This window comes from Poecilia latipinna, unplaced genomic scaffold (genome assembly GCF_001443285.1).
Source record: "Poecilia latipinna isolate Pla-1442-1.1 unplaced genomic scaffold, P_latipinna-1.0 Scaffold2509, whole genome shotgun sequence".
In the NCBI taxonomy this organism is placed as follows: Eukaryota; Metazoa; Chordata; class Actinopteri; order Cyprinodontiformes; family Poeciliidae; genus Poecilia; species Poecilia latipinna.
Window position 1 is genome coordinate 73,450 of NW_015115125.1, and position 12,741 is coordinate 86,190.

Below are 12,741 nucleotides of genomic sequence, written 5' to 3' on the forward strand. Positions count from 1 at the left end.
GTTTGTTCAGGAATATCTTTAACACGTAAAAGTTTCAAAAACATTTCAAATAAGCCATAAGAACCACAGAGGATGAAGTTCAAAGATTCCAATATTTTTTTAGAATTCAACTTCAAAGATTTTTTGTTATTTGTAATAAAAAAAAAAATGGTCTGCATCATACAAACTGAATCAAGATATTTAAGTTTCTAGTTGCTGTGTGGAAAAAGTTCCAAGGGTGTGAATACTTTTGGAAGGCTAACTACACACAGATAAGAGTGGATCTATCAGCTCCAGACCTCAAGACTAACAGCAAACTTACAAAACCTGATAGATCTTCATTCACGTTTTTCTAACTTTTCCTTCCCCATATCCATATCAAGAGATGTTTTAGTTTTGCTGACGTATATTTCAGGATATTAGCATATTAATTAATTTAATGTTGGTTGCATTGTTAACCAGTCATATCTACTGCAATCTCGCACGACTCTGTTTAAAAGTTGTATGAAAGAACCGAATGAAACAGGAGAGTGAGACTCACGCTGTGAGTAGAGGAGGATCTGCAGCTCAAGCAGGGCGCAGGTGAACAGCTGTAGAACGTTCTCCACCCCGAGCAGATTGAACATTTCACTGATGGCAAAGTCAAAGAGCGGGAGCTCGGACGTGCTCGGCCTCTGGCACACGACGGGACCGTAGACGCCCGAGAACTTGAGCGAACGCCCCGACGGCGGCAGGGGCACCTCGTACAGGATGTTGTAGATGTAGCTCTCCAGCGGCAGCGGCGGGGGCTGCGGGGACGTGACGGCCTGGTGAAGCTGCTCTAGCACCTTCCTGCAGGCCTGGGCGAAAGCCATGGGCGTGATCAGGCAGATGCACTTGGACACGTACAGCGTGTCGCGGCTGATGTCGTACGAGTTGAAGCGCTGCAGGCGGGAGATGGCCGGAGCGGCGTGGAGCACAGGGCGGGGCGGCGGGGGGCGCTGGTCCTCCGGTCCGTGCGGGGTCGTCGGGGTGTGCAAGATGTCGTACTGCTCTGCGTTGTGCATGTGGTAAAGAGTCTGCATTGCACTGCATATCTGCTTGCTGGTCACCTCCTCGAAGAAAGTGAGGGCGAAGCCGTAGGTGCGCGAGCCGTCCTCTCTGGTGATGATGAACGAGTGGAACTGCGGCTCTCTGGAGTCAACCTGCGTCCTGAAGGACAGACCCTTCGGCATGCAGAGCTGGGGAAGGAGGTGCAGAAAGGAAATCAGAGATAATCTTGGGGGAAATAATACTAAACCTTAGCAATACTGCAAAAAACACAAAATCCTACCAAATATTTTGGTCTAGTTTCTAGTGGAGATATATTGGTACACTTGAAATACGGCAAAATTAACTCACAAGTAACTTTTCAGCAAGATATAGGAGCTTGTTTTAAGCATGTAACTCTTTAATATTGACTTTAAAAAAATAGTATTAGTTCCACTGGCACATTATTTCACTTACAACATGGGAAAAACAATCTGCCAGTAGAACTAGCACTTTATCAAAATTAAGGAATTATTGACCTAAAACAAGCTCTTATATCTTTCCTAAAAGTAACTTGTAAATCAATTTTGTCTTATTTCAAGTGTATTTGCACTAGAAAAATATCTTACCAAAATAACTTTGGTAAGATTTTGTGTTTTTACTGTGAACAATCATTGCATGTTTGTCAAACACAAATAATCATACCATGCCAACTGCATCCTGGTCGAATGGATTCCACTCAACATTGTCAGGATAATGTGCTAGGACTTTGGATTTAAAAGTTCTCCGTAACGGACTCTGCTCAAAATTCTCACCTGGAAGTCAAGACGACAGAGAGAAATGCAAAAAAAAAGACAAAACAGACAAGTATGCAATTAGTTGGTTTATCACATGCAGACACTGGGGGGGAAAAAGCTGCAGTTTAATCAGTAGCAAGCTTAAAGTGCCAGGCGCATCACCAAGGGAAAGAGAAAAAAAAAGAAATAAAAATCAGCACGTTTCTCTTTAGAGGAAGTTTGTATTGCATCATGTAAAGCTGCCATCTGCATCCTGTGCCCGAAAAAGTAAACAAATTACCAGCTGCGTCTTGTGAAAAGTGAAACTTTGCGGATCTAAATGCTTCACGACAGCTTTAATGGCAGTACAGAGGGACACAGAGTAAATCAGTCAGAGAAGCACAAGTTGAGTTGATTTAGACCCAGAGTAAAGCAGAAGTGATGCACACACCAAGGCAGCACTGAAAAGTCATTCAGAGTGTAAGAGGGGGGCGGGAGGGGGAGAGTAAACATTGACCAAGCGATGCCAGTGCAGGCTACACTGGATGTGTGTGCGCGCGAGATACAGAAGCGGTGATTGTCAGACATCAGCTCCTTGTTCAGCTGCTACTGGAGGAGAGGAGGGACAAGAAACCAGGGGGGAGAGAAATCAGGGGTGCACAAAACAGGAAGGGCAAAAATCCATCCCAGATTCTGGGGGTTTTCAAAAAAGATAAATAAAAAAGCAGAGGATGCATAAGGGGGAGAGGTGGGTGATAAGGTGCATCAGGTTGAAGGTTAAAGGGGGTCAAAGCTAAGCTCTGGTCGGGAGGGAGGGTGGGGGGGTAAAAAGCAGTGTGTGTGGTGGGAACTGTTACCTTCGTTTGACCTCGCCAATTTTCCTCTGGCCCCATCTCTGAATTTAGTATCCTCTATATACTGGCATAAAGCTACACAACAAATAAAACAAACAAAAAAATATGATAATTAAAAGCCTGGTTCTTGCTGGGTAGCGCATCACTTCTCAGTTTGTGCATACACATTCTCACAGCTCTACTTTTAGCGCTTCGCTCTACAGAGAAACAAAAAAAAAAAAAAGCACAAAAAACATGGAGAACAACATCCGCCGGAGTCATGTGGGAATGCCGAGTCAAGCCAGCTGCCGAGGTTATGATATGAACCGAGCAGTTCTGAATGTTATTGGCGCCTCCTAAAGATCCAGTGTGAACACACTGCTGCAGCATTGGACAAATGTTCTCAACTCAAACACAGAGGAACAGGACCAGTTGTACTAGCAGATTAGAGTGTGATTACAAGGAAACAGCTTCTGAGCTAAATGTAAACCTGAGTGAAATAAACTGCTTACAAGCTGGAAGTAAATGACAGATTCTTATATTTACCCAACTATGGAATAAGATCAAGCAACTAAGCACACTAAATGATACAACACTTTTTACTTCCCGTTTAAGAAAACAAACAAAACCTGATCAGCTGAGCATAAATGTGCATCTCAGTAAATTTGAACATCATCAAAAAAAATGTACTTGTTTCAGTAATCAAAATGTGAAGTTTATGTAGATATAGTCCGCACAGGGTGATGTACTTAGAGCGTTTTTGAATTCTAGCTAATGAAAACACTAAATTAATTTTCACAAAACATGACCTCATGTAAGACCATTAAAAAAATGAATGTAAAATAAAACAGTTTGGGGAGTGTTGCATGAAAGGGTACTGATGGAAGGAAAAGCATGAAACTAAAAAAACAAACAAAAAAACAATTATAATAAAAATTTTAAAAAGCAGATATAAGCTATTGAGTTAACAGTAGCGTAGAGAATTATGAAGTTAGGTCCATTCATCATTCACAATGACGTTTGACTGCGGAGGAAATTAGCCCGACACTGCTTTATAACAGAGCATCTTCAGTCAGAGGCTTCATCAGAAGTCCTGGAATAAAGTCTGCAACATTAGCTACGTCCTGCCCACAGCTGAACAGCATCACCAACAACTCTTTAAGGAACCCTGGACTGCCCAGTCAACCAAAAAGTGTTCCTTTCAGATCTATAAAGATATTCCTATTCAGTGGGATGAACCTGTGTGTATCCCTGTGCCTACGTACCAACACAAAATCCCAAAGTATTTATCAAAGTATTAATTCTAACATTTCATACAAATATTTCCGTCCGAGTCAAATCTGTAGAATGCGGACGTCGTCAGCAGGCGGTCACGGGTTGGATAAAGGTGAATGAATGCACTTGCATCTCAGCCCCGTGGCTATGTTGGATTATCTAACATTTCACATAAAGCAAACCCTTTGTACTCTTTGCAAGCGGCCAGGCGATGCTGTTTACAGTCCCTCTGATGCATCACATTTGCTAAGAAGTAATGAAAGATCTCTGCCGGCACAAAAACGCTTTCATGCAGCACGTAAAGTACAAAAATATGAGACGAGGAACACGCGCTGTCCAAGAGTTTCTGGCTCCCCTACATCAGCACTAAAGTAAAGCTGTTCTTCAGCTATAATGCTGCCAATGAGAAACGGGGCCTTTTCCACGAGACAAAGGAAATCATTTTTTATTACATTTATTAAATGACGCATTTCACAAAACCAAGAAATTATCAATTTCCTCGTGTCTGGGGAGGTTGATCCCCCACTGTTGAATACTGATTAGAAATAACTTTAGAATAATAGATTTATTTGGTCGATTTTTATGGTGTCTTACAACAAACGTGGGTGACATTTGACCCAAGCTGCATCAATTTCACAAAGGCAGCCATTGTCTTTAAATGATCTGATTAAAATGCTGTCAGTGACCGCCAACTGACTTTTACATTGGGATCTTTGGTACCGTTGAAGATATCCAAGTGACCGACTGAAAATCTTGAAGGGTTTGGTTTAATCTGCTCGATGCGTTCATATCCAAACAACCCACAGAGTCGAAAGTAGGCCAGACACACCACCCAGACTACAACAGGAACCAGACAGCTGGATTACAAAGACTAAAAAATATCAGAAAAAAATAATAATAAAAGAAATTGTCTCCAGTTAATATTCTACTGTAATAATGATAGCACACTGAAATTTTACAATCTTTAATAGAAATGTGTGGAAACGGAATCCAAACGGCACCACAAAAAACTACATTCTCTATATGTTTGGAGTAAACCATCTAAATCCTATGAGGACGAAGTGCAACTACGCAAGAGTTTTTCTCCGATAATCATTTTGAGGTCAGCGAGGGGTTTGTTTTCTCGCCAAAGGACACTCCGACACGTGGCCGAGCAAGGGTTCAAACTGACAATCTTTCAATTGGCTTTAAAACTAAGCCACAGCGCCTCAAAAAAAAAAACTCTGTGGAGTGATGTTTGTAACTGAGAGCAATGATTTATCTACTACTCAAAATGCAGCAATCACAGTTTGACATAATCAAGCAGATGAATCATTAAGAAAAATATATATAAATATGTAGAGCAGGCTGTCAAATTTTAATTTTTCTAATATGCAATTCTGCTGAACAGAATTGGGGGGTTTTTTGGTAATAAATGTGCCAAAATAAGAGCACATTGGTAACCACGACTTTTAGAGAGGCAGAGGGGAATATACAAAAAGGCTGAACTTTGCACTCAAAAAGCAAAGTTTACTGATTGTGAAACACAGGGAGGCCTTTATCGGAGTCCACATCAGCAGCAAAACAGAGGAAGTTGATACTAAACATTCCCATCTACCTTGTTAGACTTTTTAAAAAAATCCTTAAAGATGTTCTCAAAGCTCCAAGTCAATTTGAGAATATGAAAAAAAAAACCTGAAAAAATTGAGGCAAAACATGATTCTAGAGTATGTTATGACAGCTCTGCTATCTGAGTACATAAGGTAGAATGGTCTGTAAAATTTTCTTAAACAGGATATATGTGGTCTAACATTGACGCTTTTGTATAAGCGGTAACACAACCGGAATTAAAAATGTACAAATTACTAAAGAGAGATACAAGCACTGAGTAATTAAACCCACCAAAGTGAAAGTTTCCAGATAAGAAAATCTTGTCTAGCGGTTTGTACTAAAATTGCTGCAGCAGCAAAACCTGCTCACCACTGAACTCATTTAGTTATAATATGTATATATTTGACTATTATTGGAACCACCGTTTGTGTTTCTTGAGTAGAAATGTAAAAGAAAAAAAAAAATCTTTGAACCATTTGTCTTAATCCTGTATGGTAGAATCTAGATGGATTTTAAGAAACAAATCAGTAATCTAGCCTTTTCAATTGCATTTCAATATTTTTAGTTTTATTCATAATTTAGTACAGCTCATCAAGTCTTAAGATTACCACAAAAACTATAATCTATAGCATCCCCTTACCTCACAGCCAATCAGACACCATCTGCCACACCAAGAAAAGACCCCAATATGACATGAAATTCTAATTACTCCAATTAGGCTCACATAATTCCTCGTTTTGTCATTTATTCAAAAGGTCTGTGATGCCATGAGAACGTAAATGGATATTTGGTGGGAGTAGTAAAGCAGCAGTGATCGGACGAGGAGCCAGAGACCACCCACAGTTCTACGGTCCTTCTGTGCTCCGACGCGCTTACGCCTACTGTAGACAGGATCACCAGAAAAGGGATGGACCTCACTTCCTGTGAAGTTGTATTTAAGAAGCACTCAATCCAACTTCCTGCAGAACAGCATGAAATACATGCCAACGTTTAGAAAAAAATATGTAACAATAACCGGAGCTCTGAGCATCAGCTACTCCCTTCTTCAGTTCGCAACCTTCACACTTCAGTCCCAACACAGAAACTAAACATGAAACGGCTTTGAATTTGTCTCTGATGACGAGTGATGGCTTGCTGTTTTTGCTGACATGTTCACCAGTCTAGTGTACCATTTTAAAGATCTCAAGTGGAAAAACACTTGCAAAATGCTGTTGGAAAAAGAGTTGATCATTGCCATAGTAATAAATATCAAGATTTTAATTTTTGCAGTAGACATTGTACGTTGCAAATAAATGCAAACTATATTGTGGTGCTAAATTTAGGCCACATCATCTAGCCCTTATCAAAACATTTGAAAAATGTTCTCCCACTGCAGGAAAACCATTTCAACATCCCATCAACCAGCACTACAAGAGGCTGGCAAACGTTGTCTGTCACATTCTATATTCTCGATGAATGACAATTTCAAGCCAAGTCGTCCACGTGATCCACCTCAGCACTTCAAGTTTAAAAGTGAAATTTCACTGAGGGGGGGGGGTGTTGGGGGTGGAGTGTCAAAGATGTGAAGATAACATAAGTAAGAAACCAACATTTTGGGGAACTGCTTCGCAAAAGTACATCAGAGATCCTGCATCTTATTGCATTAAACTAATAAGGCACACAACTGATAACTGCCGTCATTCTTGATCTAAAAAACAAAAACCCTGAAATTTATTTCTAGGCAGATTGTTAAAATCCCCAAACTGCTTTAACAAGCTCCTGAGGAAAAGTTATCAATGAAACTGAGCAAGCTTTCTAGCTGAACCATTCGTCCTCATTTGTTTGCAGAGAAGGGTTGAAGAGAGGCAGCCCAGAAAATTTAAAAGGATATTTAGCATCTGAATAAAGAGAGCCTGTCCACAGAGTTTACTCATGTCCCCCAGTTCCTGCTGTTTCCAGTGTCGCCGAGAGGCCGCAGGGTCATACATATGCAAATCAAGTCCCGAGTGTGCTGCCAAACGCTGAGCCGAAAGAAATTTTTTTAATCCATTTCTTTGTCGTCTTTTTTTTTTTTTTTCCCTTCACTGTACATGAGTTAACACTTCACATCATATTAAGGATAAATCACACAAAGAGTTTCATTTAATTCCCTGGAGAGAACCCAACAAAAAGAGAAAGAGATTGCTTATTTCATTCACAGTATCAATCACCAGCCAGCAGTTTGTTTGAGCCAAGTTAGCACCCTAAACTCAGTTAAGTCGTTCAATATGAACGTTCGGAATAACGGAACGACAAAAGCAGTGCTCCTCAAATGTTTGGATTTAAGAAAACTTTTGAAAATGCAGAATGACAAAGAGAGCAGGGTTTTCTTTAATAGACTTGAAATGTATGAATCCCATCCTAAAACAAACACAAATAGGAATTATAAGATTCCCCGTTTCTGCATCTAAACGCATTTCTTCAGTCAAACATGATCAAACCCATCTGATCGAAGCATTTCTAGAAATCTGGTCAAAGTTCTTAGTTTTGAAACCGAGTAGCAGAAAAAAAAACTGTCGGATTTTACAGCATTTTACCCGCTGACCACATATTAGAGCCAATCAGGGGAAAAAAATCTTTGGCTGATTGACTGGTTCATCTCTAATCTTGACCGAAACAACTCAGGGATACCGACTTGACCTTTCTACAAGCAACCAGCTACAGAAATCCCCTTTTTGCATTTCTACCCAACTGACTCAGGCAACCTTATTAGAGATAACAGAAAAACAACAGCATTTATGAACATCCTGAGTATCTTTTTTTCTCATGTGCATTCTGAAAAATTACATGCAGCTCTTGTCAAAGAAAATCTAATCCACTGCATCTAGAAAACTGAAACCTTCTTGCAAAGCCATTTATTTATTCCTGACTTGGCAAAAATGAGAACTTCTAGGAACAGCGTACCTACAACAAACATTTATCTGCAGCCCGTGACAATGGAATTTCCACACCATTTCCTTTCTTCAAGTCATAACTGAAACAGTTGATAAGGGCAAGCCCCTAACCTCTTTCTACAGTAAACAGCAGCAAAGGGCTGTAAGTAGAACATCAGAGATGTTTGACCTCAAAGCTCCAGGCTGTGCGTCTGAGCAAGGTTTCGGTGGGTTGCATTTTCTGTCTCTGCACAGAGACTTAAAAGAAGTGTTATCACACACCTGGGGAAAACAGGCACTTCCTATGCAATGAAGTCAACTTTAAAAAAAAAAAAAAAAGGTGATTTTTAAAAACATGATCAAAATCATACACAGTGACAGTAAGGTACATTTTTAGGAATGTGTAAAAAATTATTCTGCACATGTCTGACACTCAGTTCATGCTGCCATCTACTAGCTATGAAAATAACTTTGATCTGATCAACCACAATAAAAAAAAAAGTCACTATTTAGTAACACTGAAGAACATTCTGAAAAACAGGAATCCCAATACAGCATTTCTTCTGCCCACACATATTTAGATTTCACTTGTGTTACAACCACAAAGCCTATTGTTTTTGCTTAATGGAGAAAAAAAATTAGATTTGGCTTCAACTGTGTTGTATAAATAATGAATTATAATTTTATAATGAACATTAAATTTAAAGCCAACTTAAAACAGAAGACAAGCAGATGAGACGAACTTCAAAATTGATCAGTGGTCAGAAAACAAAACAACCTCGTGTCTGCTTAAGATTGTGCATAGTATAGTTGTCAACATATTACTTTAAAAAGATTCTACTTTGCATCAAATATTGATGCAAAAATCAATATTTGGTACAGAATGCTGTACAGTAGCAGAATGACACAGACGTTACCTTCCCTCACTTGCAAGAGCTCACCTGAACAATCATGGATAAGAATCAGAACAGCAACGTGGTGCTAGGAATTGACAATTGGTTAGCGCATTGTCATCTACAGTTCAACTTCCACAACATGGCAAGCACATCTGGAGAAGAACCTTTGTGGCCCTCGTCAGTGGAAAAAAAGCAAACATTTTGACTGGCGGTATATCGCTTATAAGGCAGGAAAGTCAAAAAAGCTGAAGGAAGCCAGTAAGTCATCATGCTAGCACCTTTATGCCAGTAAAGCGTCTTAAATACAGAAGCTCCGTTGTTTAAGATGAATGCGAGAAGCTACGTAAAGCTCTTGCATATTCCAGAACAAAACTTGTACGGCCACATGGCATAACGCTTTCTATTTCAATTTTGACAACTTACTGATAGCCCCACTGCGATGTTAAAATGACAATGCGTCAACAACGGTGAGCAGAAACCAGTCAGAACCCAGGGCGATCTGACTTTTTACGGATCTAGCTTACTCAAGTTGATAAAACTTGATTACCAGAAAATTACCAGAAACTGAACAGGTCTGCTGCTAAATACTTTGTGAATTTCCCAGTAGGGTTAATAAAGTATATTCATTCATTCATTTGTACAGACTGGATTTTTCTACACTGTGGCATGGGCCACACCTATGCTTATTTCATAACAAAAAAGGTATTTCCAATTATCTGCTTAACTGAATTCAATATACATACTTTTTATGAAGGGTGTGTTTAATGTATTGCTTTACAGAAAAGTAACACTTTAAATTTATTTTTTTTTTTTTCTAAATGGGTGCTAAATTGCCTTCTATTCATTGGTCTTACCCCAATAAAGATGGCGTCAATATCTTTATACTGCCTATAGTTGTATGCTTCTGGGGGCATTTTCTAGAAAGATTTCTGTCCTTTCAAAAGAAGGTTTCTGTGATATTGAAAATGGTGTGGGGCGCTTTTATTAGTATCACCATCAAGGATGAAATGTTAAGATCTAGGTAACCATATTCCCTGGTTACAAAAAGGAGACTGCATGCTCTTAAGTTTTAGTTCATCCTATAAACTCAGTGAATTTGTCCTTAAAGCTGTAAACAGGAACTTGAGAAAGGAAGTAAAAAGGAGAAGCACATTAAACGATTTTTGGTGTGGTTATCACTTTAAGGAGGGAAGAAGTTTCCTTCAGCTACAGCAGCCTCAGAAGGCCTTTCACTACCTGTCGAGTCACAGTAAATCACACTTGAATGAGACAGAAACAAGATAACAGGAAAATGTCACAAATTTTAATTGGTTCCTGTTTTCAGACAGCAAAATGTTCAAGGTTGCCCAATTAAACAAGACTGAAAATAAATGGAATTCTAGCACCAGTTGATACCCGTTTTAAGTCAAAAAGAGTCGTTTTTACAAACCAGAACAAGAAGTTTCAGTACCAGAACAAGAAGTTTCAGTATTAATAAGCATAATGGGACATTTGAATGCAAATATAGTCTTAAAGATATAATCTAAGGTCAGTACGCCGGTTGTTAGTTGTTTAGCATTCAGGGTTTCCCCATAAAGTGTTGTTAACACACTGGCGATAGTATGGAAAACCCTGACATTAGCACCAATAGGCCCGGTCCATCTTAAAAAGCTAAATGTCATAAAACAGCAACAAAAAAAAACACTTAAAGGAAATGAAACTTCCCAAAGCAGACTTTGTTAACTGAAGCACAAGATATAAAGTCCTGTATTTAAATTTGAAAACAGTGATTAGGCTTCTTACGTCAAAGGTAAGCTATCCTTGAATTCAAAATATTTAGCTAAATTTGTTGCTGTACAGTCGCTGTCTAAAGTACTGACAGTGCTTCGGGTCTGTTTCATTGTCAGCAGGCAATAAAGAGATATTTTCTCAGTTTGTGTTTTAGTTTCGGAGGCAAACATCAGCCCTGCATGTCAGTTGAGCTGAGATCTGGTGATTTAATACCACATGCCTGCCCTGACATCACCGTCCTGGTCATCACCACACCAATGTGCCAATCACTTGTACTCAGTGTTTGCCACTCACGTCACACTTCATCGTTGCATTTAAACTAATCACTCGCCATGGCAGCAAAGTGTCTCCCCCACAGCATAACAAATGCCATCAAATCTTCTTCACAGTGGGAGGCCGGGGTGAAGATTTTCCCTGAAAGTCTCAATTACTTGTACCCTATCACTTCAGCTCCCAAACTATATGCTGCAGATGTCTCTTTCAATCACAATACTTTTGCTGAAAAAAAAAAAAAAAAAACACAATAAAAGGGGTCCATCAGGGGGGGAAAAATAACAGATGTGTGACGGACTATTGTGCTAAGATTAGGCATTTAAGCTATTTATGTCATTGTTTTTGAATGGAAGGGTGTGCCCTTTTAAAATGTTACAAGTACAGCGTGTCTCTGGTGGATGCTGGTATTGTGTAGGGGGCATCTGACAGTCTGAACTACATCATGTGTGCATGACTATTTTCATGTCTTCTCTTTACATAATTGTAACAGGCACACAACTGTTAACAAATATACGTACTCAGCTCTAAAGTGCATTGAAAGCTGAGTGTTTTTCACTTTAAAATGTTTATTACAGCACACCCCAACACGGACAGAGAGGAGGTTAAGGACAACCACTGAATTAAAATGAGATAAAGAGGAATAACCAGTCAGTAATCCCGTCTATCCTAATCGAGCGTTACAAACAAACAGGCGGAGAGAAGGTAAACTAGGCCCAGCGTTATTATACTCGATCCGCTTTCACCTCAACAGCCGACATTACATCTTAAAAACACACAAATAAACAAGAGTGAGTACAAGAGAGAACAAAGAGCCCCAAAAGAAAAAATATATATTCTAGAAACACACGTTTAACAATCTAGTTTTTCCTTATTTCGCCCAGCATCAACACGACATTTTATCCCAACGGCTAATAGGCTTACCGGACAGTTCGTCGGGTTCCAGCCCGCTTTCGGTGTCGAGTCCGCAGATCACAAAATAATCTGCGAAACGGGAGGAACCGGAGCTGAAGCCGGTGGTCATTTTGAGACTGGTCCGGTGATGCCCTCACACCTGGAACACCGAGCATATTAAAGTAACTCGGAAAAGTGATTTCTCTTGGCCATTATGTGCGAGACGCTACTGCGAGGCTCGAAAATCTGCACTCATATTTAGCTGCTGAACCCGCAATAGGCACAGCCGATCCGCACACATCCGCTCACGTCTCCTTCAAAATAAAACACCCTTCAAATTAAAAGTTCCAAGGGCTCTTAAAATTGTCACAAGCTTTAAAATGAGAATTGAATTAAATTTCTAACATTAGCTTCTAAATTAACGAACAAACTTAACTTACATGAGTAACTGTCTCAAATAAATTTTCTTCTAAGTAAAGATTAAATACCTAAAAGGTTAACCTATCTTAATGCATTTGAAACCTAAATACATGGGAACTTGTGAATATTAAAGTGAGAA

At 39.5% G+C, this 12,741-nt stretch overlaps 1 protein-coding gene across 6 annotated transcripts in view; it reads right to left on the minus strand.

Annotated features, from left to right (window-relative positions):
• Window positions 1-12,479, minus strand: part of dennd5a (DENN/MADD domain containing 5A) — a 35,491-nt gene extending 23,012 nt beyond the window's left edge. For 2 of the 6 annotated variants that reach the window (XM_015019940.1, XM_015019939.1), the window contains exons 1-4: window positions 12,213-12,479; window positions 2,621-2,692; window positions 1,693-1,802; window positions 521-1,199 (exon numbers count right to left, since the gene is read on the minus strand). In XM_015019940.1, coding sequence (XP_014875426.1) covers window positions 521-1,199; window positions 1,693-1,802; window positions 2,621-2,692; window positions 12,213-12,312 — 961 coding nt within the window. In that variant the 5' untranslated portion in view covers window positions 12,313-12,479. The remainder of the gene's footprint in view (window positions 1-520; window positions 1,200-1,692; window positions 1,803-2,620; window positions 2,693-12,212) is intronic. The other 4 variants (XM_015019944.1, XM_015019942.1, XM_015019945.1 and 1 more) reach the window with 2 other exon arrangements.
• Between the last annotated feature and the right edge of the window lie 262 nt (window positions 12,480-12,741).